A 27,259-nucleotide genomic window follows, 5' to 3' on the forward strand; every position below is an offset into this window, starting at 1 on the left:
ACTCAGTTAATGACAGGTCCGTTCGCTGACAACCGCACAATGACTTCCTTAATGACTCGTCTTTACTCTTCGTGGCTACTTGTGACGTTCCGAGACACGCCGAATGTCACGACGGGAACACTAGAAATGCGCTCGGCCATTCGTCACCTCTCGCCCCTTTCCTTAAGCTGCCCTGGTATAATACGAGTTGGTCACGAATGGCGCTTCACATATTGCACCCATCTGGGGAATCAAACACGGATATTCGGAGTGACGAGCGAACGCTTTAACCACAAGGCTACTGCACTTTGTCTTTTCCAAGCTATCGGGTGTATTCACGCCTGTTTGTATGTCCTTAGACAATGTCGAGTCGGTTCTTCAGTGAAGGAGGTGTTACTACAGGTAGCGAGTCTTAACTACTTACGGGACACTGAATAACACTTAAACAGGGACACGATGAAAATGTAATACAAAACATGAAAAATATTAAACCATTGGAAATGATAACTGTTCTCATTTGCAGTGAAGGCAAAGACGATATACTATGGTCTCTGGTGAAGGAGATTCCTAAGGTGGTGTTACAAATGTTTTATTTTGGATGTCTAAGCAAACTTTTAGGATTTTACTAATCTGTCACCACTAGTTTCTGGTAAATTGTTTCCATGATCCTGCTTACAGTATCCATGCGATATTGAGACATCAGTGGCGGATACAGTGTTTTGAGAAAAGAGGGGTGCACATTTCAGGGATGGGGGTGCACAGTTTGTTTTCATGAGAGTTTCAATGGTCATTTAAGTAACTTTCAGGACAAAGGAGGGGTGCGCACCCATGGTCTTTATTTACACGTGATGCTGGTATGTCTCTCTTCACGGGCGATGATGTGTGCTCACATGTCATCTTAAATTACAGGTGATGCAGGTGCTCATGTATCATGATCTTACTTTACGGGTGATGCTGGTATGTGTCTCCTTACGGGTGATGCTGGTCATATGTCGTGATCTTTCTTTACAGGTGATGCAGGTGTTCCTTACAACAGAAAGCTCGGGTATTTCATGACTCTTGGCTATATATCGCCCTTTAACTCCGTTGACAAAGTCCTTTTCTCCTTTCATATTTCAAAGAACACGAGTAATCGGATTCTTCCCCTTCCGCCCAAATCATTGAGCTTTGGCACATGTAGTTGCCTCCCCTTGAACACATAGCCGATATAGGGTCTTTCAATCTGAGCAGCAGCCAATACACGAGACACAGGTTACACAGAACATACAAGTGACACTCACATTGTGATAAACATGTATTGTTTTATTGAAAAGTCGTTAAAAATCTTGTAAATGCAAGTCTTCAACATAATACACACACTCGCCTACAGGGAACAAAGGACTGGTTACTGTGGGGCAACTGGGTTCCTTCTGATCCAGGCTAATACGTTTACCTGTAAATGGGGGTAAGGGTAACCTTCATACAATAACTGGTATACTGAAACGTAACAATTCAGATGTACATAGGTGTATATGTACTATAATAATACAAGTATTCAATACATTCCTTAAAACAAACATTCACGAAATCTACCCAGTCACTTTACTGGGTATGCACTGACACAGTATACATGTTCCACGTGTTAATTCGACTTCTGTTCTTTAAAGGGGAGGAGCCACACGCCGCTAGAAGTTGAGGGCAAAGGACAGCAGTAACCGTTTGAGTTTTCACATGGTCGAATACTGGACAGCAACTGCCTCTTGACGATGTCTGTCTACTTACGTGTCCAAAGGGATCGAAACAGTAACGGTCATACGATCACCATTCCAAAACATGTTGCTGTATAAACGGTTTCATTGCGAAATATTTCTCAGTGAAAGAAAACTATTCTTTACAATACGTTAACAAGAAGATAAAGAAGGGTGTTTCGAGATGTAAATACGCAAAACAATCATTCTTTTTTAAGGTACTGCAAATATAAGCTTGTCATGATTTTATGAATGTAGAAACATTTATGAATGCAATACTTATTTGATCTGAAATATTTAATAACAAACAAAAACACAATACTGACTTGATGTAGACCTGGATGACTGAACGTGATTATTGTTGAAGAGCATTCCTGTCAAGGGAGAGACACATTTACAATCAAAGCATACGCTTGACTAATGTTTAAGCCGCTACATGACAGTAATATCAGGACAGGGGTGACCAAGGCTGGTATACACACATTGTACGCATGCGTGGAATCGAACCCGGAACAAGGCTTTATCCACTCGGCTATCAAACGTTAGCCCATCAGGGAGCAACATTAGATTGACGACTGAATATTCCTTTAATTTTGAAGCGTATTTCTAAAGAACAGACATAGCGCTACATGTTACACCTCAAATTAAGCAAGGCATAGACACTACCTTTCTTGGCAATATGAATATACAAATATTCGCACTCACGAAACCCTAACGACTGGAATGATGTCTGTTCTTTACTCCACTGTTAGTCTGACAAAGGCTGTCGGCAATTTTTTTGGGGTAAATATTTCATTTTGAAATATTTCAATGTGTCCGTCACCATTTATATCATTCCGTGATACCAGAATTATGACAAATGATTCGTTTTCAATTGATGATCTACAGGAATAAGCCGAGAACGCTGAATGAACAAAGGGAGATAACCACACCCAAACAGCATATCACCTTACTGTATAATGATGAACTGGATTTTTTAAAGACATTTTGAATACCTTATACTAGCACGCTTCTATTTTGATTATTTAAATTCAAACAAGTTTAAAATTTACATCGCTATATATTTTGCGGGAACTCAGATGATGTACAAATATAAATATATTCTTATGGACAATAAATGATGTTTGAAAGTTGTAACAAAATAGGCTTTACATCTGACAATACAAGATACAACAGAAAATACCCTTTAATAGTAAAGAGGAAGGTATATATATATACAAGTACAAACGCTGTCACGTGACATCTAAGTGGCGACGAAGGCATGTCCAGCAGTGCCTCTAATGAGGGTGTCCTTCTCGCCTGTAGTTTCCACTGGATCTGTTTTGAATTCAGTATTGCATCAAATCCGGATACTAAAAATCTGAAAAAGAAACAACATTTTTTGTTTGATTTTAATCCACTTAATGTGTTCATATTATTGAGTATTTGGTGATTGTGTCAAAAGACATGGTTAGATTGTCCCGTTTGGTAATGTCGCTTTAGAGTCAAGGGAAAGCACATTTCAGTATAGAGATCAGCCTTCATAAACCATATCATCAAAGTGAATGCGTGAGTGAGTTAATGAGTGAGTGAGTTGGGTTTACGCTGTTTTTAGCAATATGAGAGTGAATAAGTGGCGTTCTGGGGAGAACAGAAGTGGGCATAAAACAATGTACCCATGTATGGAATCGAACCTAGGCCTTCGGAGTGACAAACGTACAATGACACCACTAGGCTACCCCACCACCCTTGTATCACAGAACACTATCAAGGCATTGAATATGTCAAATTTCATCTAATATCAAACATTTGCAATAGTCACGTTTCTTTTGTAATTCAGTAAGGCACTGAGTTAACCATGCACAACAGATCAAGTGCCCCTTCACCAAGCATGACTTGGCTGCTACATAGTGTATAATAGGTCTCTCAACCACAAGCATAGGAACCTACTGAATCAACCATGGATTAAAACCCTGGTGTTACTGTAGCAAGCAGAAGCAGTAACTGCTGGGCTACCTACAAACAGGGTGAATATATTTGTGAAAATAGAACGTTACCTCAGTATCTTGACTTGTCCCTTAACTTTGTTCTTGGTTTGGATTCGGGAGTTTCAAGAAGTCAAACAGTGTGCCTGCTTCATTTGCTTCAGCGAACGTTTCGTAATTCTGTAAACATGTAAGTGAGATCGGTTTAAGCTCATGTATATCCCTGCTGCTTGGCCCTCGTATTCTGCAACATTCCACCCATACAACGGCAGTCTGTACACAACAACGTCCGGACCATACTATCTACTGATTCAGAGAGGTAAAAATATCAGAATAATACAGGCATGTACACGAACGTTCCGGAAAACGCGCCCCTTTTGTTGTATTGCATGCATGTTTCAACCTTAACTGTCCAAATCGAAATTCCTTTGGGATAATACAGCATTATCTTGTGTTATACATACCAACTTCTTTCTTCACAATGTTGGCGTCCGTTGCAACTACTGCGTCATGTCAGCAGTATGTACGATCCAACTGCTATGGTATTATTATAAGAACGGCATAGTAGCCCATGCTGTGGAATTATTGTAAAAGCGGTGTCTTTTAGTATGGTATTTTAGACCTATTAGGAATGAAGTCTACCCGCTTAGTGGATGAGTTCGGTATGAAACGCCACACGGAGCAATTTTGTGGCGATACGGCTGTAACCCATCGAGTCTAGACCGCCTGTGAAGATCCTGGATAGGCCTTAAGTTACCAATGCCTGTCGACTAACGGCATCAGGTGGTAATGCTTGCTGACTTTGTTGTCACATGTCATCGTATCCCAAAAGTGCTGAATGTGCGACATAAAACTAAACTCACTCGATTCATTAAGAGTGTTAAGTGAAAACAGGCCGTTGGCGTTTACCCACGCGGTGAAACCCCAAGAAAATCTTGGATTCGAACCCAGAAGCATCCCGACTGGACTAGGCAGTTAAGGGAATGGCATGAATGGGTGAGTGAGCAATATTTCATCAATATCGCGGTGGTGGACACCCAAACGGGCTTTCTAAGGTAACGAGTGCTGCCCTACCGCTCCTTACTTGTACCGACATCAACACTTACTCCACAGTAAACGTTTCCGTTACAGATTTGAGGGGCAAGTCCATGTTCGTCCCCCATGATGGTCCGCATCTCATCCTTGGACTCAGAGTTGGAAGCAATGTCGATCTTAATGAAGTTCACTCTCTTGGCTTCGAGCACCTGCTCGATGTTTTTTTGTTGGTTTACCGTCTGAAAGGGAGAAGAAATCGATACATGAGTGATTGGGATGGGAAAGTGTGTGACGATGTTTCCATCTGGACATGATACTCTAGTAATAGGTTTCACAAACTGAACTGAAAAACTACGATAATTACTCAATGTCAAGGTCACGAAAAGTGTTGAAGAAAGAGGTCAAGGTCATGTACTCATCCTAGATTTTTAAAAAGGCATCTTGTTTCTTATACATAATATATGGCGACATATTCAGGGGCGGGCGGGATGCACACTATTGACAAAGGGAAGTGGTGGGTGGGGGTGGGTGCGCATTTCATTTTCATCGGAGTTTCAGTGGTCATATGACAGAGGTTAAAGGGGTGGGGAGCAGAAAGCGCCCCTGCACACCTCCCTCTGGGTCCGTCTGTGATATTACATTGCATAATCGAGGGTGGGTTTGAATACGGATAAGCTTACATCACCTACTGACTGAAACTAAAGTCCGACGGCAAACATTTGTTTCTAAAGATGCCAGCTTATTCTTGCAGATCCCGATCCGTACGTGACGCAATGTGAACGGCAAAGTGATAGGCTCGTTATTAGTTCACATGGAGGTTTAAACAATGTTCATGACTCTTGTCAACATCCGAACCCCTCTTTCCACTGATGTGTTAGTACAAACATTCCTCGCCAGCATGGTTCATGGCCAGGGGTCATTCGTAACTACTCGTGTCATTCCGGCAAGCCGGATGGTTTTCTTGTAGGTCACGGAAAGAGACGAGTAGTTACGAATATGAAACAACTATTGCGATAGTTTACAGCGATCAACATAACCGTCTTTCTCTCCTTGATTTGTCTCATTTGAAGCTATTTCCCAAATGAACGTGTAGTATATGAAATAGAAACAACTTGAAGTGATTTTAGCCGCTTTCAATAACTGAAGGGAAGTTGAAACACTCACGAAGTAAACTTGGGTTCAGTATTATTCGCTACACTATTTATATGTATACTCAGTATAGCAGTGCAACAAATCAAACTGAGCCTCACTGCCTGAAAACTATATCAAGCTTGTTTGAGAGGTAACTCTAGATCAACGTTGAACGAATCTGGCACATCCGGCATGTACTCTGCGCCGCGCATGTATCAACGGAAGTCAGTCTCTAAACAATAGATAGTCACATGTAGATATAGTGCAAGCTGTCCCAACCAGCCTCTGTTCATTCCGGTAATCTGTAAAACAGCAGCATAATATCTCAGTCCCATTTGTGGCTTTTACATTTATCATCAGCTCTCCAAACCGGCACGTTATCTAAAACGGATTATTTCTTCAGTCCCGATGAGTGCCGGTTTAGGCAGCCTCCACTGTACTATCGATGCAATATGAGGGTGAGACGTCTAAGACTGACCTCTTTCATTGTACTCGTGTGTGATTTGAATCTGGCGAAAAGAGCCAGCACTTAACCTCCCGGTTACCCTAGCACCCCTTCAAAATCAAGAGAGGCCACTGCGTTTCACCAAGGCAAGGGGGTGGTCCTTTCATATTTTCTATAACTGGTTCATGATTTGGAACCCTGTTGAATGGTGTTGTTGCTTGACTGCTTTAAACCCGTGAAGATCCAGGACTTAAGTGATCTTCAGTAAACCATGCTTGTCGTAAGAGGCGACTAACGGGATCGGGTGGTCAGGACAGCTGACGTTGTTGTCACATGTCCCAATTGCGCAGACCGATGCTCATGCTGTTGATCACTGGATTGTCCGTTCCAGACTTGATTATTTACAGACCGCCACCATATAGCTGGAATATTGAGGAGTGTGGCGTAAAACTAAACGCACTCACTCACTCAAATTCATTGTTGTAAGTGAAAACAGGCCGTTCGCGTTTACTCACGAGGTGAAAACAGGCCGATAGCGTTTACCCGTGAGGTGAAAAACCAAGAAAATCATGTTGCCCATACAACTATTATAAAAGTGAAGCCATCGAATTCGTATATGAACGACAAACCGTTCCAGCAAAACTTTAGATACAGGGTGCTTATTAATAATCCAGTCTGGACCAGCCAGTGATCAATACACAACACACACAGTCTGACCACACAACCCAGAGGTCGCACCTGCCTCCAAACACAGGTTTGTAAGATACATTATGAGTATTCTGTTCCTGAATGCCTAGTCGCTCATATCGCGTATTTTCAATTGCGCTTTATAAAACGAGAACTGAAGGAAACGAATGCGCACGCGCTGCATTCGAAAACACAAGGAACTGACATGGCAACTTGGCCAAACATCTTTCTGTAAGGAGACGCTGGTATGTAGCAACTTGAGGTGACACAAGGTATCATGTCCTTAAGGCGCGTCTCTAATCCACCGCAAATCCTTTCACTCTTGGCAGACTGATGTGACACCGTCTATGACTAGGAATACGGCCAGACAATGTGCCCAGCATCTCGTCTGTATTTGACATTGCTCTTTAGAGAATTGGGTAACACTGAGCCACTATTTTGGAAGTTGTATTTAGCGACAACTAGCACTATCCTGAAAGAATGAATGTTGCTTTAGGACACAGTCAGCACTAATTCAGCCATACCACGGCGGCCAGTAAAGAACGGAATATGTTTGGGGCAATCTATCGTCAGTCTGAGATGGTCTACAACCGAACCTCACTTATTTCAATCGACTTTTAATTTAGTTACTCTTGCCAGGACAACTGCATGTATAGTGAGTAAGTGAATTGATGCTGTGGCCCTGGGCCCTTATTCTCGAAACGTTCGTAGCCCTAAGAATTCTTAACTTTGATCGTAGCCAATCTGTTAAGAATGGGCTAAAGAAGTTCGTAAGGCTACGAATGTTTCGAGAATAGCGAGTCTGGAAACTAAAGCCATTTTCATAAAATCTCTCTCAGTCCATGCATGTCTTTCAAATCTCTAAAACTATGCCCCAAAACTATGACGGCCACACTCAAATCCATCCTCAAGCCCACGACAGTCACACTCAAGTCCACCCTCAAGCCCACGACAGTCACGCTCAAATCTTACCGAAGTTATAACGAGGGAAGCACTGGGAACTTACCACTAATCCACCCGCTCTTCCCCGGGGATATATTTCAGGGTATTATTGTCGAGTCCTGGGCCATAATAAGGTATGTGAACTATGTAGACTATACAGGTTGGTTTCAACGCTGTCAGCAGATAAAACGAAACGCCAGGGTAATAAAGTCAATCTCACCTCGCGGACAGTGTCAGGTTAACGCTTGTAATGCATGTCGTCTACACTACATTCATACAGAACAACCTTTATGGATAGCAACGTCTTGAGTTTATTTTCACGACGTTTCAGGGCTTATCCTATCCCCCTCATCAGGTTGAGCTGAACTGAACAGTAAGGCTAAACTGTTAACTCTAATATGAGTTATTAACATGCTAACACGAGTGTTATCAGTTAAGCCTTACTGTTCAGTTCAGCTCAACCCGATGAGGGGGCCAGGATAAGCCCCGAAACGTCGTGAAAATAAACTCAAGAAGTTGCTATCCATAAAATTTGTCCTGTATTACTACGCCAACTTCTAAATGCCTTTGAAGAATTACACTACATTCAGTTATTCAGTGCACTATATGAAAATAAGTGAGTTTTAGTATTACCCCGCTGTTAGCAATATTTCAGAAATATCACGGCTGTGACTCTAGAAGTGGGCTTTCACTGTAACCATGTGGAAAACCGAACCCGGGTCTTCGGTGTGACGAGCGGACGCTGTAACCGCTGGGCTACCCCAGCGCCCCCTACAGAATAACGACTCCGAACCAAAGTTCTGATACAGAACAATGCATAGTCTCATGACAGTAGGCTAGAGTGCCACCAAAACACAATTCATACCTGGACACAAGAATCACTACTATTACAACAAAATGGGTTGAACATATTAGACTAATGGCTACTGACATTATTCTCTGATGGGCATGGGTACATTCAAAGGTAGCCGGTCGTGTTTAGCGCCCGCTGGTGACAAATAGCTCCCACCCAATCACACGTGTCGCGTGTACGAATACACAGATTGCAGTATCCAATATTCTGTGTCATTTTTCATACATCTGGTGTATAATAACGGTATACAATGCACCACCCTGGCAAATAAGCAATTGATTATCTTCCTGGGAGCACAGCTGGCAGATTCCGCATGTAAATTGGAACGTGTCTCGCCCAAGGAGGACGCAGTGTGTCTATCGTGAATATACTCCAAACTGCCTTGAAAGTTCACATGACCATGGCCTCAAGACACAGCTGCTGATAACTTTAAAACCATACTGTTCTTTTTCAAAAGGATGGATGAATAATATTCCTTATATTTAACAGCAACCTCTATGTAATGTGTTGTGTTTGAGATTTAACTTAAAGATAATAATTCAATTCCATTACATTTTGGGACTTGAACCCACACTCTCAGTGTCAGGTACCACATGACTGATATTACGACCAACGCCACCAACGAAAACACCGAGCTCGATCACACAACCAACTGTACTATAGGTTTCTGTTGACTTTTCCTTCAACATAAATCACGAAGTCAATCCTCTTGGCAGGATACTACATTCTAGTATGTGAGTTAGTGAGAGAATTTAACGCCAGCTATATAGCATATATGGTGGCGGTCTGTAAATAATTGACCAGATAATCCGGTGATCAACAGTATGAGCATCGATCATTTGGAATACTTTTGTGTCAACCACAGCAGTGACCCCGTTAATCACCCTTTACGACAAGCATGGGTTACTGAAGATCTGTTCTAACCCCAAGCTTCACAGGTCTCTTGCACGTCAAAGCCAAACGTGTTTCCAACATTTTTTATTATATGTCCTCAGGACGATCTGCTCATTTCATAACCCGTCGTTACATGATTCACACAAATGCTCTTTCTAATGTCTTTTGTCTGCGTATGTCATTGTTTAGCATAGATTATGTACCCTGTCCATTGAGGGTGCTTTGTAAAATAGGAGACCTTTAACCACATTCGGATTCCACAAGAGTTGTGGAGGAACTACAGTACGAGCTAGCATCATGAAATTCTGACAACACAGACATAATTACATTATTGAATCAAACTAAGACCAGTTGAACCAGCTAGATCAACATTCTCACACAGGGTAAGATAAATGCTGTTATCTTAAGATGCTTGTCATTTACAGAAACCGGAAGCGCCTGCTTCAACACGCAGAGTCCACTCTTCCGACATTTTGAAGTCATCCTTATCTCACAAATACAAAGCCGGAAGGAGCGACACTGAATGAAAAGCACTTCTATATGATCTACGGGAGGTCGGAGCTGTCAACACGAGGCATTACTGTATGATCTGCAGGATGTCGGGCCCGTCATCGCGAGGCATTTCTGTATGATCTGCAGGATGTCGGGCCCGTCATAGCGAGAATTTTCTGTATGATCTGCAGGATGTCGGGCCCGTCATGGCGACGGATTTCTGTATGATCTGCAGGAGGTCGGTCCCGTCTAAGGGAGGTGTTTCTGTATGGAGAATTTGGTCGCCTTCCATGACCAGCACGGATGCTGGGGGCAGATTCAAACCCGGAATACCTACAGAGTAGAGTCTAGTATGGTATTTGAAATGAATATTCAAGGCGGGCGGGAGATGGAAAACTCTTTAAGGGGGCGCTGGGGTAGCCGAATGGTTAAAGCGTTCGCTGGTTACGCCGAACACCTGGGTTCTATTCTCCACATGGGTACACGGTGTGAATAGCATTCATAGTGTCCACTGCCGTGATATTGCAGTAATATTGCTAAATCGACGCAAAACTAAATTCACTCACTCACTGAACGTTGTCGGGAACCTCGTGGGAAACACCTTATCTCTAAGAGGCATGCTTTTTCCGGCCTCAGAAGTGACAAGCACCCTTAATATGCACCGGCCAACGCTAACATACACAGATCGAAGAATGAGTCATTATAATGACAGGACATAAAAAAAGGTTTACACCGGTTCCTCCATGTGGGTCAGCCAGGGTACAGTGTAAGGTCACAATGACCTTACATACATATTCCGACAAGGGAGGTCACAGAACGCATGACTTTCAGTCGAAAGAGACCTGGGGAAAATCTACATATCCTTGACATGCACGATATATTCTCATCGCGCTGTTTAGTTATATAATACTGTTGTTATTGTGGTGTGAATGTGGTTTACGAGATGGTTGAAAATGTTTCCATCTGAAAGCCCCCTATCAGTATGATTCATCTCTGTTATTTGTGGACGCCCGGCGATAATCTGAAACGCGATGAGCGAGATTTAAAGGGCAGAGCCCCCATCGTGATGTAAAACGAATACTGGTTAAGCAATGTTAATATCTTCGCTGACTTAAAATAAGTTATATAATTTTACAAACGGTCAGTTCCAGTGTTAAAATATTGCATATTTCCAAACGCCTGTTGAATGTTGGTTATTATCTTGTTTCATAGCTTTCAAAATATGAAAGTTGGTGGTTGTTTTATTGCTTAAAAACTCACATAGTCGTGGACACACTACCTCGAAAGTAGCAATTATAGTACAACGATCAGACCTACGCTTAGTACTTGAATTTTATAATTTTGATGGTAACAAATAAACCTATTTAAATCAACAGGCCGCCCCATTTAGATGGGACATTCAGAACCTGAGGAATCTAGACTTGTTTCATTTAGGGCTTGATAATCGCAGGGAGTGTGTTTGGGGACTGAGAGCCAGAACTGAGTGAGCGAATTTAGTTTTACGCCACCCTCAGCCAAATTCCAGCTATATGGTGCCGGTCTGTAGATTATCGAGTCTGGACCAGACAATCCAGTGATCAACAACTTGAGTATCGATCTGCACAAATGGGAACCGATGACATGTGTCACAAGCCTGACCACCCGACCCCGTCACAAAAAGCAAACATGGGTTGCTGTAGGCCTATTCTACCCCGGACCTTCACGGGTCACTGAGAGACAGATTATACAACGACCTGTAGCCCGCGGAAGGAGGAAGCGGAAATCAAGACGAACAGGAAAAGCTCTTCAACTCGTTAAATACGTTGAAATGATAACGACATAGCCCTTGGTTCATTCTAATTCACAAGTGCTTCTATCGAAAATACATAAACGTCTCTAGCCAAAGCAAACAAAAACGAGTACTTAAATATTTGCGGAGACATTCCTCAAGAGCAAGGGTATTTTGATGTACATACACGGAAAACACGCCTCAAGCAGTGTCAATACATGGAACAACACCCACTAGCCTTTGGGACACATCTCTTCATGTCAAGCGTCTCAGATACACTTCCCAAGGCCTGTATGATTTTTATGTTGACAAATAAATGTTCAAATATAATTTGTCCTGTGGAAATCATTATCTTTGTCAGAAAGTGTTGTTAATGGAAATACAGTATACTGGTCAAAAGTCATGGAAAGTTAAGCAATGCTGGGCGTATAGAGGAGTGGATGGTTGACGGACACGCTTCACCAGAGAACCTCCGCTACTCCCACTATGAAATACCTGTAACGCATACGTATATGTGGTAGACCCTGGGGCGATAGAACATTTTTAAAAAAATGTGTCTATTCACCCAGCTGTAAATGGGTACCCGGTAGGAAAGACATTTGGCGTACTGATTCCCAGATGAAGCTGAAAATGAAATTCCAGTGTCTCTGATATATTTTTTTCCGATATATGACATATTAACCTTGGAGAAGGTTCAGAAAGATACCAGTTCTTGCCAAAGTGGTTTATGTTGTTGAGTGGGTGAGTTAGTGTAGTTTTACGCCGCTTTAACAATATCACGGCGGGGGACACCAGACTTCACACATTGTACCCCCTAATGGTGGAATCGAACTCAGGTATTCGGTGTGACGAGCGAGCGCTTTAAAAACTTGGCTACTCCACAGCTGCTGACATTGTAGAGACACAATGGTGTCTGTGTGTCAGGATACAGTTTATAGCTACCTAAGACCAAATGTAAACCCCATGCATGTATAAATATATCTGTTTAACGCACGACACAACTATCCCAGACTGGGATATCTGTCTCCTCAATTATGTGAGTCCATCAGTGGATCCACCACACTTCTACATATGGACGCCTACATATGAAGTTACATGACAGAGCAGCCAGGCACCATCACAGAGGCGACTGTCAGCCCACCTGCCTGGGTCAAGTCCGTCTTACAACGTACTACGTATTACTGACTGTCAGGCAGTCCTGTATCGTATTACGATACTTACATGGTCAGCGTCCCGCACCTTATCCACTATGTTCAACTTTCCGTGGCCACCCAACCATACTCTAAGATTAATTACACATTAATTACAGATATATAACTGAATGCTGGATGTCTAAAACCGTCTGTTATTCATCATTTTAGAGATTTTCATTTAAACTATTAATTTTGATTTTACAGGCTTGTGCAAGTTTAGCAGCTGACCTGCACCTGGCTGTGCTGACAACCATGACAAAAACTGCTGTTAATGTATCTATAATGAGCGCAATGTGAAGACCTAGACACACAACATTAACTTAACTAGTCAGTGAGTGAGTTAGTTTAGCAATATTACAGCTATATGGCGGCGGTCTGTAAATAATCAAGCCTGGACCAGACAATCCAGTGATCAACAGCAATTGGGAACCGATGACATGTGTCAGCCAAGTCAGTCGCCTCTTACGACAGGCACAGTCGCCTTTTATGGCAAGCATTGGTTGCTGAAGGCCTGTTCTACACCGGACCTTCACGAGAATATACAAACATATCTACATGCCCTGACAAAGCCCATATCCCGCCAAGTTGCAACGTCAACGCTGAGACCGGAAATAGCATCCAGACAGCATAACGTAGTCCCCCTTAAATTTTCTCCACGGCATTATACAGAGGCAGTTCCCACGTGGAGTGACGGGCGTATGAGTGAGTGGGTATCGTTTTGCGCCGCTTTAAGCAATGTTCTAGCGACATCACGACGAGGGACACCAGAAATGGGCTTCATGGATAGGACCTATGTTGGGAATCGAACCAAGGTTTTCGGCGTGAAGAAGAAACGCTGTAACTACTGGGCTACCCCACCGTCCCATGGGCCAAGTGACCTACGGAAATGACTGACAGGTACAATATCAACGAGGTGAATATCATAATCTTGTATCCCGACAAGCCTCGACGTCTCCATCGATCACTCGACAATTACAAATAACATTAAAACAAGTTCCACGTTTGCAAATTACAGAGATTACAGAAAAGAGTAGACCTCTGCCGCTGTAACCCAACAACAGATCCGTGTGCCTACTCAGCAGTTATTGCTACCTTGCTGCGTCACAGATCAGACGCCACTATATTTCAAGGGCAGCAACGTGCACAACCGACACCTGCTTAGCGCGGGGTCAGTGTCACGCAAGGTTGTTGACATTCCTAGCTGGTTCATCTTCTTCCGAGGCCAAGTCGTGTCATTCCGGGCTTTCTTGTTCATGTAGCTTACGGACACATGCGATTGGTGCTGAATGGCCCTTCCATAGGTTGATCGTCTTTATCCCCGACATCCAACCATTTATGGAAATGTTGAAGCACTTATCCTATCCATGCTACAACCACCTTTCAATAAGAAGTGAGTGAGCGAGTTGAGTTATATGCTGTTTTCAGCGATATTCCCGCAATATCACGGCGGGGGACACCCGTAATGGGATTCCCACATTGTCCCCAAGTGAGGAATCGAACCAGGGCTTTCGGCGTGACGAACGAACGCCTTAACCATAAGGATACCTGCGTAGTGTGCTCCTACCTAAATGAGAGGCAGGACGAGTTTAAGCGGTTTTCGCACTATTTCAGACACATCAATGCAGGGAGAGTCAGAAATATGCATGTATATCGCCATCCAGCCTCAGGTCGGAAGGCGAGACATTGAGCAAAGAACCTGTCACTATCAACATCATGGGTTAAGTCAGGAAGACTTTGCAAAGTACTCGGACGACAAAATTAACTACAGTCAATGAAAAATCCCGCACACTGATGCCAGAAAAGCCACGATCTACGCCTTGTGCTTTTTTCAAATCATTTTACCAGCACAGAAAAAAACCCAACCAAACCAAAACAAAACAGAAAAAAAACAACCAAAAAACCAACAGAGTGATAATGTGAGTAAAAAATTGTTATTTATTGACTGAAACCGCAAACCAGACTCAGGAGACGCAAACTGTTCGATAGAAATTTTGCAGATCTGTTCGCCTGTCAAAATACTTAAACTGATATTTTTATCCACCATCAAGCTTTTGAACCGGTCCCTCTTATAACAGTGCTTGTACATCCGTCAGCTACAATTGAAAGAGTTACCGTGTCAGCTAGATCGGAGCTTTATGACGTATAAGTCACTGGCGACAGCTCTTCCGCTCTACATCGTATCATCTTCACAGCAATTACATATCTAGTGTCGCACCTGCAATGTTATAGTGATATTTTTTTCATAAATTTGAAAAAAGCGCACTTCTACATTTCACGGCTGAAATGCGCTTAGACCAAGATAGTTCGTATTAATACACGTCACTGGATCATGCTGCACTAGGTTTTCATGCTCAACTCCCCGGGGAGTAAACAAACCACGCAGTATATCATCTTGAGAGGTAAACAGTCCTAGTATATCGCGTTACGGAGAACCCATTCACAACTGGGTGAACTGAGGCACGTGAACATGTGGAACAACCACATGTCACAGGAAACACTACATATGGTGACCCTGCTTCACTCTGACTTAGGACGTAAGCCCAAGAACCTCCTAATACAGTCTGTACGACAGTCTGTCTCACAGTCCTTCAACCATACTATTTCCCCTGCAGCATAGCCCTCCTGCCATGCTAAAGCCTTAAGTGAAGCAAGTGCAGATTTCCCTAGTTCTCTCTAGTCTCCCTGGGTCTCCTCTTCAACTTCAGAGGATTTAATTGTTGCTATCAAAATTACAGAGATTGTCTCTGAGTACGTATAAATTTGACTGAAACACACAATTCCTTCATAATTGAAACGGCGACCCAGTGAGGAGGTAGATTCAAAACCAGAGGAAATCTAGACTTCAGCACATCAGGAAGGGCTGAGCGAAAGGAGAAATAATGCTGTTCAGGGATTGTGAGACACACTAGAGAGGCGCTGTATGCAGGTGAATGTACCTGTTGCCTATTATATAAAAGACAGATCTGTGAACTGGAACATACCACAGCATACTGTCCACCTGTTTTGAGAGACTGTGGTCAATGAAGCGTGCTTCACCTGTTCGTGTATGCACGATTGTACCAACTGTGCCACTTATTCTGAAAGCCGACGTCTAACTACCTGTAAAACCTTTATTCCCGAACGGTTTCGTTATACTCATATTTCAGTTATGATTCAAATAAGCGCTTGAAGCTTTCAGAAATCCCGCCTTGTAATCTCGTAAATGCTGAGAGTATTTATTTGTCAATATCGACTATAAGCTGCAAGCACTGACGCATCAACGTCTTTATTCATAGATGGTGGGAGTATTCGCACGCCAAGGTTTTCCTCAACAGGCGATGCCAGCAGTCACCCGTCAGGTACTTCATTGGTGGTAAAAACATTCAAGTGTCACAGTCCTTCATTGACCTAGGTGATATATGCAGTTATACACCAGGGTTTTCCATCACAAGAGATGACGTCTCATACTTCAATGTCGATATGCATACACGTCATGTAAGTATTCACACGTGGAGGTCTTCATCACACAGGTATCCCATCATCTGACGTCTCCGCACATTTTACCCACTATAAAAATATGGCAGAAATCTTTTTATGTGACATGAACCTTGTAAGCCTCTCAACCAATAACGAAACAGTTTCAACTGAACGTGACACATTGTCTCTACAGCTTCTCGAGAAGGAATTTATGAATCACTCAACTTCCTCCCTCTAAACGAGAAAGTATGTATGTAAGGAAATATCTGGACTAACGCTTAGTCTGTGAATATTTACAATTTTGAGAAAAACAAATAATTCCTTGACTTGAAGTGGGGGTACTTGTTGGAATGGAAAATAATGTGGTTCAGGAAAAGTGACAGACCAAAAGGTGTCAGATGGTGGGTGTTGTCTCAACTACAACAATATTTCAACATATATACTGGACAAATTAAGTTACGGATTTTGGTATTTTTATGATTGATATTTCATTATTGTGTCAATGAATAAATAGATCAACATTCATGATTTCAAAAACTTACATATAACCCAAACTATCTTTGTCAAGAATACATTCATGGTGTTTCCACTAGAAAAGTGCGATTTTGTATTAGCGCTTTAATAATCCCCTTTTATGACTCCACAGATTCAGAGTGTGTGATGCCAGTGTGTCCTCCACCATACTTTTGCTTGAGTGCCGTATTGATAGTCACTCACACAAGAACGGGCGAAGAGAAGTAGTGCTAACAGTCGACTGTCAATAACAATGATTCATGGTCGACTACTACAAACTGATTCCGTACACATGACATGTCCATTCCAATATAATTCCATTTATAAAATTCTGTGCTAGATTACGTCCACAGCGACGGTCGACTGATGTTGGATGCGACTTAAATGGTCGGGACGTCATTCTCGGTGACATGTTTTGATTGTTGACATGACACGCACACCACGACGGCCGTTGTCCAGCATAATGGCTTCCCTGTCTGGTGCAGAGTCTAATTATATTTACATACAGTCGTCACATATCGGAAATATTCCTGAGTTCTGTTTCCCGAGACAACATGCCGGATTGTGAACACTTTGACGAAGAGACAATTAATCCCCAGGTGCGTGCAGATGGTTGAGATTTCGAACATATAAAAGTAGCATCTATTCTCTTACGAACTAGGCACATGTAGCTCTCGTGAAGCTTGTTAATAACTGTAATGACGATGACAACAGTAATACATTTACGACAATGATGGTTATTATAAATCCAAACCAGGTAGCAATATTATTATCAGCTGAAGCGTTCATTTGCTTTCGTTGAAATCTATGTTCTTGAACACTGATGACATACAACGCAATCCCTCCATCCATACTGACGATAAAGGACTGACGACATATGACTGGCAGTTCGTGAACAGGCCATGCATGTCATGTGCGAAACATAATCATACTTTGGAGCAACAAAAACCCACAATCATATCAGACTTCCCAGTGTAGCTTGAAAAGTGACACGCGTCTCCCCGTTAGTGCGAGTAGCGGCGCGTTATAACGGGGTGCGTTAGGATATAACAGGTTTGGGAGCAGACGAAACTATGCGATCCTGTCTGTCACGTCGTGGACACTGTCGGAGACAATGACCCACCCCGCCCTAATGCCCCTTGTCTAACATCACAACCGTTCACCCTCCAGTCTCCAACAGTTAGAAATGACCCCATTTTTCTGTCAAACGCCGTCTGTCGATTTAAATTCTGTTTAGTCGGCGCTGGCGTGAGTCATATTTTGATTTGAACTATTACGATACAGTAATTACAATTACGATATGTATTATTAATGTGATGCTGAGGTGACTAAGATGGAAATTTCAAGAGGGGACTCTTCCGAATTCACATCCTTGTATATGGGTGTCGTCCTGCGGTTGTGAATAAAAATATTTTAACATGCTCAGTTCAGACTTATTATGATAAACAGATTTACTCACAGTTGAATTTGCAGACATGGAGCTGACAAAAACTCTAATCTGTGCGTCTTCGCTCGACATTTTCAGTTTAAGATGGAACAGTATAATCCACACAGCCCCCGTCGACAATATTCGCCGTCTATGGATGTCAACAAAGACCCAGTGTCCTCTCACGCCTGACAGACGACCCAGATAACATCTGACGCTACAATCCTATCGATTGTGACAGCGGTCGTTATCATAAGGGAGACAACTGGTTTTGTCATGTGTGAAAATCTCATTCTACAACCACTGCAACGGATAAACGGGACGGTTTATTCTCTTAGAGGGGATGCAGGTTGTGTTATTAAATATTGATGCTTGGGTGATTACATTACACTGACATTGTACCCATAGTTTTATACAAACTGCAAGGTATTCAGCAGAGCTCTCGTTCATTCAGTCGATAAGTGAAAGCCAGTAACATAAGTATAATAACTCAAGATTGACTTCAGACGAACCCACTGTCCCTTACGTAATACTCAAAGACGAGCGAGGAAGTTGCGTGTTGAATGTTACTGATACGGAAGGAAATAATTTGTACACATGGATTTTTAAAAGAAGTGTATGCGACGTTCGAGCTTAACAAAACCCAAACGATCGATTTTCTCAGTACGAAACGATGGGTCAGTCTGTTCAGTAATTTAGTTTATCAGTGAGAGATTGCAAGTGTCCGGACTAGCGAGGATGGATTGTACATGTACAGCTCGAGTGAGTATGGGTTTTTCGCCATCTTAAGCAATATCAAGTCGGGGCACATCTGAAATGGACTTCGCACATTGTATCCACGTGGACAGATCGAACTCGGGTCCTAAGCTACCCCATCGCCCCATATGTGTAAAGAATTGCTGATTTGGGGCAGAATTACGATACTATCGACCTCCACCATGCTCCTTGAACCTCGAATAGATTCCAGTTTTTTTGTTGGTCTTATCGATTACCCTGAATCCCGAAAACTACGAATAATAAATTTCAAAAGTATTGAGGAAAGTTCGCTATTGAAAAAAGAAATCTTTGCAAACACCCTCATTCTTAAAAATTACATGTCGACTCTGCGTCACGCATACTATTCATTGTTCAGTACTAAAAGGGCTTGTCAACCATTTTTTCTGCGATCATTCGGCCTTGTTGTCATGGTAACGGTGAATTATTATCAGCCTTATCTACTGATAATTACTTTCCGCCTGTTTCGAAGAAGGTATATCCGATAGACATGCCATGTTATGTAGGTTTCCATACATATGAGGTTAGGAGAAATTGGGCTAAACGTCATGTTTTAGTAGAGCGTGGAGTATTCCGCAGATCATATCGTCTCTAAGGGTTATAATCTGTGCTCAAACGAACGACCGCTGTTCGAATTCCATCACAGAAATTGTACAGTAATTGCACTTGTATAGCGGGGTCGGTGGGATAGCCTAGTGGTTAAAGTGGTCGCTCGTCACGCCGAAGATTGCCTACAGTGTGTGAAGCCCATTTCTGGTGTCCGCCGCCGTGATATTAGTGGAATACTGGTATAGCGGCGTAAAACTAAACTCACTCACTCACTCACTCACTCACTAAGCGTGTTTTCTTACACTTAAGCTTGCTTGTACAAGTCTGTGCTTAAACGGGTTGGCCTACTATTAGCCAATAGTCACCACCCCACAACTTAACTTGGATACTTCTCTCAGACACTATATCCCTCTGAAACCGAGGACCAGGCAGGATCAGGCAGGGTAATAACAAGCATCAAACGGTTTAGGTTGTCGCAGTCGGGAATCAAACCACCCTCATTTAACCTATCCACTGGGTCACGGTGTCATATACTTAAGATGAGTGGTCACTTTGTCGTACACGCATGCGTGAAACACATCTGCCCTATTCGCCTGTAGTTGATTGTTGTTTAAAGGTTACGTGCAACGTAAAACACAACTTTGCAGATTCTGACACCTTTCGGTATGGACTTACAGAAACAAATTATCAAAAATGCAAATTCAGCTTATAAAGCTTAACAACTGTTCACATGTCAATATATTCAGATGAACTACCAGAGGAAGCAAAGAAATATGAATTTACATTAATTCGGCTTTTGGTGGTACACACTCACCACTGGGGTGTTGGAGTAGCCAAATGGTTAAAGGCACGGGTTCGATTCCCAAACGTGGGCACAATGTGTGAAGCCAATTTCTGTTGATATTGCTGAAACATTGCTAAAATTGGCATAAACACAACTAAGTCACGTACCCATTATTAAATAATAAAGAAGAAAACAGTTTAGCCTAAACCGATTATAGATTAATCTTACACCACACAGGACCTCCTCAGTTTATCCTTCATCTAATCCTTACATGACGTTCTGATGTGAAATCGGAACTATGCGTCATTTTGTGTCAGGAGTGAGGTGTGCTGAGATCTGCATGATTTATGGAACAAGGACAACCAGATTTTTTCGTTTTGAGAGTTATCAATCACTGTGATTGGGGGAAAGACATGTTTTTATGTAAATATGCTCAACAAACGCAGATATTGGGATAAAATATGAGTTATTAAAAATGCTGATTGTATGCGTTTTGGAAAGAACTCTCCTCGTCCGTGAATGATTTCGAACAAGTTCTTGATTTCACCTGACTCGTCGGTGATACATAGTGCACAGTACAACCAGGTGCCTAGCAAGCTAATTTGGTTCAAAAGCTCTATGTTTAGATGGTATTTTTAGCAACAATCATGTGCCAACCCAAGCTGTTTTTTCATAATGATTGCTGAGTTTAGTTTTACGCCGCACTCAGCAGTATTCCAACTATATGGCGGCGGCCTGTAAATAATCGAGTCTGTACCAGATGATCCAGTGATCAACAGCATGAGCATCGATCTGCGCAACTGGGAACCTTTGACATGTGTCAACTGAGCGTACCTAGCCACCCGATCTTGATAGTCGCCTCTTACGACAAGAATATAGTCGCCTTGTGAGGCAATCAGTCATAACAGTAACAAAGAAGAACATATAGTACTAACCGCGTCATCTAAAATATGTATAAACTTACGCAATGTATGAGTATCGCTCACTGAAAGGGCAGTAAAATCTCTCTTTAGAAAATCTAAGTGAGAAACTCTGGTCAGAGTTACTTCCCTTTGTTTGACGTTCTGTCCGCTGTTCGACTTTTCAATAAACATTCCATCAAACACTATTGAATATTTGAATCAAAATAAAGATGTAATCAGACTTTTCAGTAAATAAGGTAATCTGACAATGATACAAACCTTTATGGCTGTAGATCCTTGATAGACCCATGCCATCATTCTATTTAGTCAGTCAGCGTTGACCCGTGAAGGTCCCAGAGTAGAATAGGCCTTCAGCAACCCATGCTTGCCATAAAAGGTGACTATGCTTGTCGTAAGAGGCAACTAACGGGATCGTGTTGTCAGGATTGCTCGCTGACACATGTCATCGGTTCCCAATTGCGCAGATAGATGCTCATGTTGTAGATCACTGGACTGTCTGGTCGAGAATCGATTATTTACAGACCGCCGCCATATAGCTGGAATAGTGCTGAGTGCGGCGTAAAACTAAACTCACTCACTCACTCAGTCACCGTTGATGTCTCTTCCTTCTCGATACTGGCGAGAGACTCATTCAGTCATTCAATACCTGGTTTTGGTATCTCGACAAATGACTACAACCGAGTAATGCCGAATACGTAAAGAAGTGCCCAAAGGGTGTACTGTCTCTGTCATTTTGCTTTGATAGGAAATGCGCGGTCAAAAACAGAAGCGAATCGTTTAAGAAAATTGACATCTGGTTAGAGTTCGAGCAAGGTTCACCTGAAGATTTGACGAGAGTATAAGGTCTGGGCCGTGATAGCATACCATTTTATCAATATATTGTTTCATCAGCTAAGCTGTTTTGGGTGTTCGCTGAAGAGAACATTCAACATTTTCAAAGTCGTCCAATGACACGTTGATGAAAAATGAGGTAAACTGTCACAGCTCTCATACCTTATATTGTACGTTCCTATCTATGACAGGGTGTTGTAGAGATGGCTTCAATATGGCTGCTGTGGTGTGAAGCATTATCCACTCACTGACTGACTCACTCGCTGACTCACTCACTCACTCTCTCACAATCGCTTCTCTTCGACATAAGGAAAACATGTTTACTAGAGCGAAAAGTAAATGTGTTTCTGGGAATAAACAGCTGTATTACGGTGTATTTTTTATGAGACGTCTCGACCATACTCCGAATTCATTTTATCTCAAACGCCGGGAAACACTATCTCCACCCAAGCAATGTTCACGTAAATATCTACGAGTGCCAACGTAAACGTTAGAACGAGAACTCTGACGCACTTGTACTACATACATAAGTCTGCAGTATACTACAGAGGAATAGCTTTGGGGTATTTTTCTTCATTTTTTCTTTCAAAACGTAAACATAGCCTGCATTGTCAATCATCTTACATAACAAGGATTTTCGGGTATATTCGTAAAATTCTGGGCAAGCAAAGCTGTGAATCAAAATATTATCCAATGCTATCGTTGCTGACAGATAAGTCACGGAAGAAAGTGCGCTGTGGGTCACTCCCAGAAGTTCTATATATGGCCGTTAAGGTGAAATGGGCACGGCATATATTTATTGCGTGCCACTATGTTTTTCTGTTTCAGATGCGATTGATTTGTGAATACTTACTAACCTAACTCTGCCCTGATTATCATGGCTGATATGTTTTATTTTTGGGTTTGAAGTTTTCCTTTCCTGACCAATAGGACGATTGGAGAAGATAAATGTATAAAAACGACACGAGCGTCATAATTCCCGTGCGAGGGCGGAGTAATATTGCTATACACGTTTCATAAAATCAGTGTGACACAATGCGAGTGAAACATTTTTTTCAGATTGTATCTCGGTCCTTTTCAGCCACCTTTCAGAAAAATCACTGATCATGACTACCATCTGAGAAATTCTTAATTCCCGAACACTATTTAAAGTAGCAATGACGTCGTCGTTTATAGTGTGACGCCACTCTGACAGTCCGAAAGAAGATTCGAAAGACGCCAGCAATGCCTTGGGGATGGTGGAGACAGTACACAGGTGTTCCTGAAGTAACATTTGCACTGTTGCACTTACGATTTTGATCAACTCGATTATGTGTAACATTTTGGTAATAAACACATAATGTACACATCTAAGCACAACACATCGCTGAAGTATGATATACCTAAGACATCGTGACACATGTTCGGCATATGCAGAGGGCTACATGCATCATCAGATAACCCTTTACACAACGCTTTATCAGGGCACAACGTTACCAGGCAACAGCCCCAAATGTTCGCGTGTTCTTGGTCTCTGCCAAAGTTTGAGTCATGAGGTGCGTTTGATTGTTAAGATTCGAGTGACCTGGCTAAGCCGAGGTTACCACATTTATGGGAGCCAGGATAACTAGACTCAATTAACCCGAGGCAGTTTCCGAAATCATACACAAAAAATGAAAAAAATATTTACAACATAAACTGTCTCAGTGTGCAAAATAATCACCGGCCAGGTAGCCCGTGGCTAGTAAAAATCAAATCGGGCCAGTAAATAGTCACTGGCCCGACTGAATAGTGACATTTCATTGGGGCATTTTGTAAGTACATCCCATTAAGTTATTACACCTTTAAATAATTCAATTAAAAAAAGCCAAAAATGTTACTTGCAGCTTAATGATGAAATCGTGTCTACATTCAAATTTCAAGCTAGTGAATTATTTTGTAGGCTCGTAACTTTCAGGCATAGCTAGACCGAGTGACTATCAAAATCTGGGGAGTACTTCGTACACTCATATACTGTCTGTTGTGTCACGGAGAATCTTTGCATGTGTGTTGCTCAGATACATACCTTGACAAAGGTTTCATCACTTGTCATAGTAGTCATATAAAGTTACATTTCTTAGAATACAAACACGATACCAATACCTCGTTAATTAAAGTTATTAAACATCTTTTCGATCATGACTGTATCGATGACAAAGTAATTCTTTGCCGATGACGTCATGTGGAGGCTGCTAAACGGAATATCACACCCCCAAGTGTACCAGGACAGGTACAGACGACTTAGGTCTCCCGATATGTGACGTAAATCAGTTATTTTAGGGTACAGTCTGTGAAACAAGTTCGTTTTATCCTCATCAGCTCGAATTCTCCTGGGTCATGTAGAGTTTTCAAATCTAACGAAAGTTCAGTTTCCCAGGACAGCTGATGTGAACAAGCCTCGTCATTTTAGGAAATGACGTGCAGCTATTTTAGACTGGCTTTTTACAACATCATGCTCTGGATGAAGCACCAGAGTCGCGTTCCACTGTTATTATTAAATGGTTTGGATAGATTCATATACTGATAAAGATACTGGTAGTGTTTTTTGAAGATCAGATATGGTAAAATCGTACAACCTCTTAAAACAAGAGGCATCGTTTCTCACTTACGTTATGCCGTTTCTGATGACAAGTTTTGTTAAGGTATTGACCGTCACAACCACTATAGCATGAGTGACTGAGTTTAGTTTTACTCCGCTTTTAGCAATTTTCTAGGCAGCCTGGTTCCCTGGGTCTGTTGCGCCTGGGCTAACGCTCCGCAACAGACGAAGGGAACCTGGCTGTATTCTAGGAACATCACGGCGGGGGACACCAGAAATGGACTTTACACATTGTGTCCATGTCGGGAATCAAACCCGGGCCGTCAGCGAGACGAAAAAACGCTTTAACCACCTAGCCTCACCACCAACCCTAATGTAATGATGCACAATAAAGGTGATATTTGTCTGATCTTGTTTAGCATGTCTATCTTATCTCGAAGCTTCACATAAGCGACATTTTCATGCTTACGAATGCCACAATTCCAAGTTGCAATCTCACTACCACTCACACGATGAGATTAACGACCTGTATATGAGATTTCCTTCGATGTGTTTCTTTACTGATATAAGTCGGAGATTCACAGTGACACTGATGTAGATAGTACCCCACCAAAATATTTGAATCTGGAAAAATGATGATGATGATGATGATGATGATGATGATGATGATGATGATGATGATCAGCATTATGATGGTGATCGCTACTCGTGAAAATATCAATGCTGGCAGTTCACAATTTGCTATTTCAGAAGATATACTTCACTACTTATCACTTACTTAACGGTGTGTCCGCTACCTAGCAACACATCACTACATACAGATCAAGTCGAACTGCCAAACATAAACCCATAGCTAACATCAGAAACATCACAGCTACCAAACTCAAACCAAACTTAAAACACGCAAAAATCGATTTTCTAAACATAAACAATCTCATAACTACCAAAGTATAAAAAAAATCGATCCACAAGCCATAAATTGTATCACTGCATCAAAAACATACTGAAAACATACTCCCAAATCAAATCTCTAAACATAAACAATACCATAGCTACCAAAATCAAAACACATTGAAAATAAACGCGATCCGGAAGTGGCAGATTTTGTATGGGAACCAGATGTAGAACTTCACTTGCCAGATGACCTCAGCACAAGACCTACATGGACGTGTGGTCATTGCGACCTAGCGACGACCACACATGTCCGTGTTTTGCTTTTACGTGCTGACGAGGCACATTTACTGGATGAATGCATGGGGATTATACCGTTTTGAATCATAATGAGAGATGTGACTGATATCAATTATAAAGACTAATGTATTCATGACAAAATGATTCATTCTACTAACATGTTAAGTCATACCGAGACCAAATGCACACACACACACATCCTCATTCTCTCTCTATCTTCCCCTCTTTCTCTCTCCCTCTCCCCATCTCTCTATCTCTCTCTCTCAAAGAAGTGCACAACGCAAAAGCGATTAATAAAGCTAGTTGTGTATATATGGAATATCAAATCATGTCAAACCGTTATCGATACAGGCGCGTATACAAGACGTCTCGGAAGCACCAGGCATTGTTCCGACCAAACTGAGCCTGGAACTTGACAGGACCCGTCTCAAGGCCACGGCCAAGCATCTGTCTTCTGACGCCATGTTTTTCAGAGTCTACCCCCATGTCCGATGCTACCAAGGGAACTATGCCAAATTGTAGGTCTGTGATGTGGAGTTATAAACTGAGTAAAGTCTTACCTTTTTGTTGAATGGACACGATGTGTAATAGAATGTGATCGCCATGGTGGAATGTTGTGTCTAAACTAACGGGATGGTACACAAAGTTCCTTCAGTTTACTTATCAGACCCCCCTCGACGGTCACGTGATCGGAGCTTCCACTGACTGGCTTCTGTTGCAGCCACTGTGCAAGGATGCCGTTGCTTCGCTTGCTGTTGAGGGGGAGAGTGAGGAGGGACGGGCGGGAGGGGGAGGACATAGAACAGATGCGGTGATCTTTGAGATGAGTGAAGAACTGGTAGATTTATCAGCGTTCTCCATAGCAGCAGCATCATCATGACATGGTTCCAAGTGACCATATGGTCAAAGAACCACCTGGAACTCATCTGTTGATGATGACCAGCCACACTTCAACACCGACAATCACATAAGCGTATACAAGACATACCTTGAACAGGTAAAACATTGGAACATCTTGTTTATGAGGAGCAATGATACTCGATGGATCAGTTCTATGTACATCACTACATGATATAGTCCAATGACAATGGACACCCTCGTCAGCCCGGTCTATAATATTTAGCATATGCCCTCTAGTTCAACTC

The 27,259-nt window shown here is 42.2% G+C and overlaps 1 protein-coding gene across 3 annotated transcripts; it reads right to left on the reverse strand.

Annotated features, from left to right (window-relative positions):
* Positions 1–1,260: 1,260 nt before the first annotated feature.
* On the reverse strand, positions 1,261–26,801 carry LOC137267530 (SH3 domain-binding glutamic acid-rich-like protein 3). 3 transcript variants are annotated; one of them, XM_067802010.1, is made up of 4 exons: positions 26,675–26,801; positions 4,777–4,944; positions 3,743–3,850; positions 1,261–3,066 (listed from the first exon to the last, which is right to left on the reverse strand). In XM_067802010.1, the coding sequence occupies exons 1-3, from the start codon at positions 26,717–26,719 to the stop codon at positions 3,764–3,766; spliced, it is 300 nt and encodes a 99-aa protein (XP_067658111.1). In that variant the 5' UTR covers positions 26,720–26,801; the 3' UTR covers positions 1,261–3,066; positions 3,743–3,763. The 3 variants fall into 3 exon arrangements, with proteins under 3 accessions (XP_067658111.1, XP_067658109.1, XP_067658110.1); XM_067802008.1 differs by lacking the exon at positions 26,675–26,801 and adding an exon at positions 18,539–18,728; XM_067802009.1 differs by lacking the exon at positions 26,675–26,801 and adding an exon at positions 18,539–18,694 and having other exon boundaries at positions 3,018–3,058.
* Positions 26,802–27,259: the final 458 nt, after the last annotated feature.

Source organism: Haliotis asinina, chromosome 16 (genome assembly GCF_037392515.1).
Source record: "Haliotis asinina isolate JCU_RB_2024 chromosome 16, JCU_Hal_asi_v2, whole genome shotgun sequence".
NCBI lineage: Eukaryota > Metazoa > Mollusca > Gastropoda > Lepetellida > Haliotidae > Haliotis > Haliotis asinina.

Excerpts from the sequence above, each read along its gene's own strand:
- LOC137267530 (XM_067802008.1), bottom strand. The coding sequence starts at position 18,598 with ATGTCGAGCGAAGACGCACAGATTAGAGTTTTTGTCAGCTCCATGTCT. Across the intron at positions 4,945-18,538 it reads CCATGTCTGCAAATTCAACT|ACGGTAAACCAACAAAAAAA; the intron begins GTGAGTAAATCT and ends TCTCCCTTTCAG. Across the intron at positions 3,851-4,776 it reads ACGGAAACGTTTACTGTGGA|AATTACGAAACGTTCGCTGA; the intron begins GTAAGTGTTGAT and ends ACATGTTTACAG.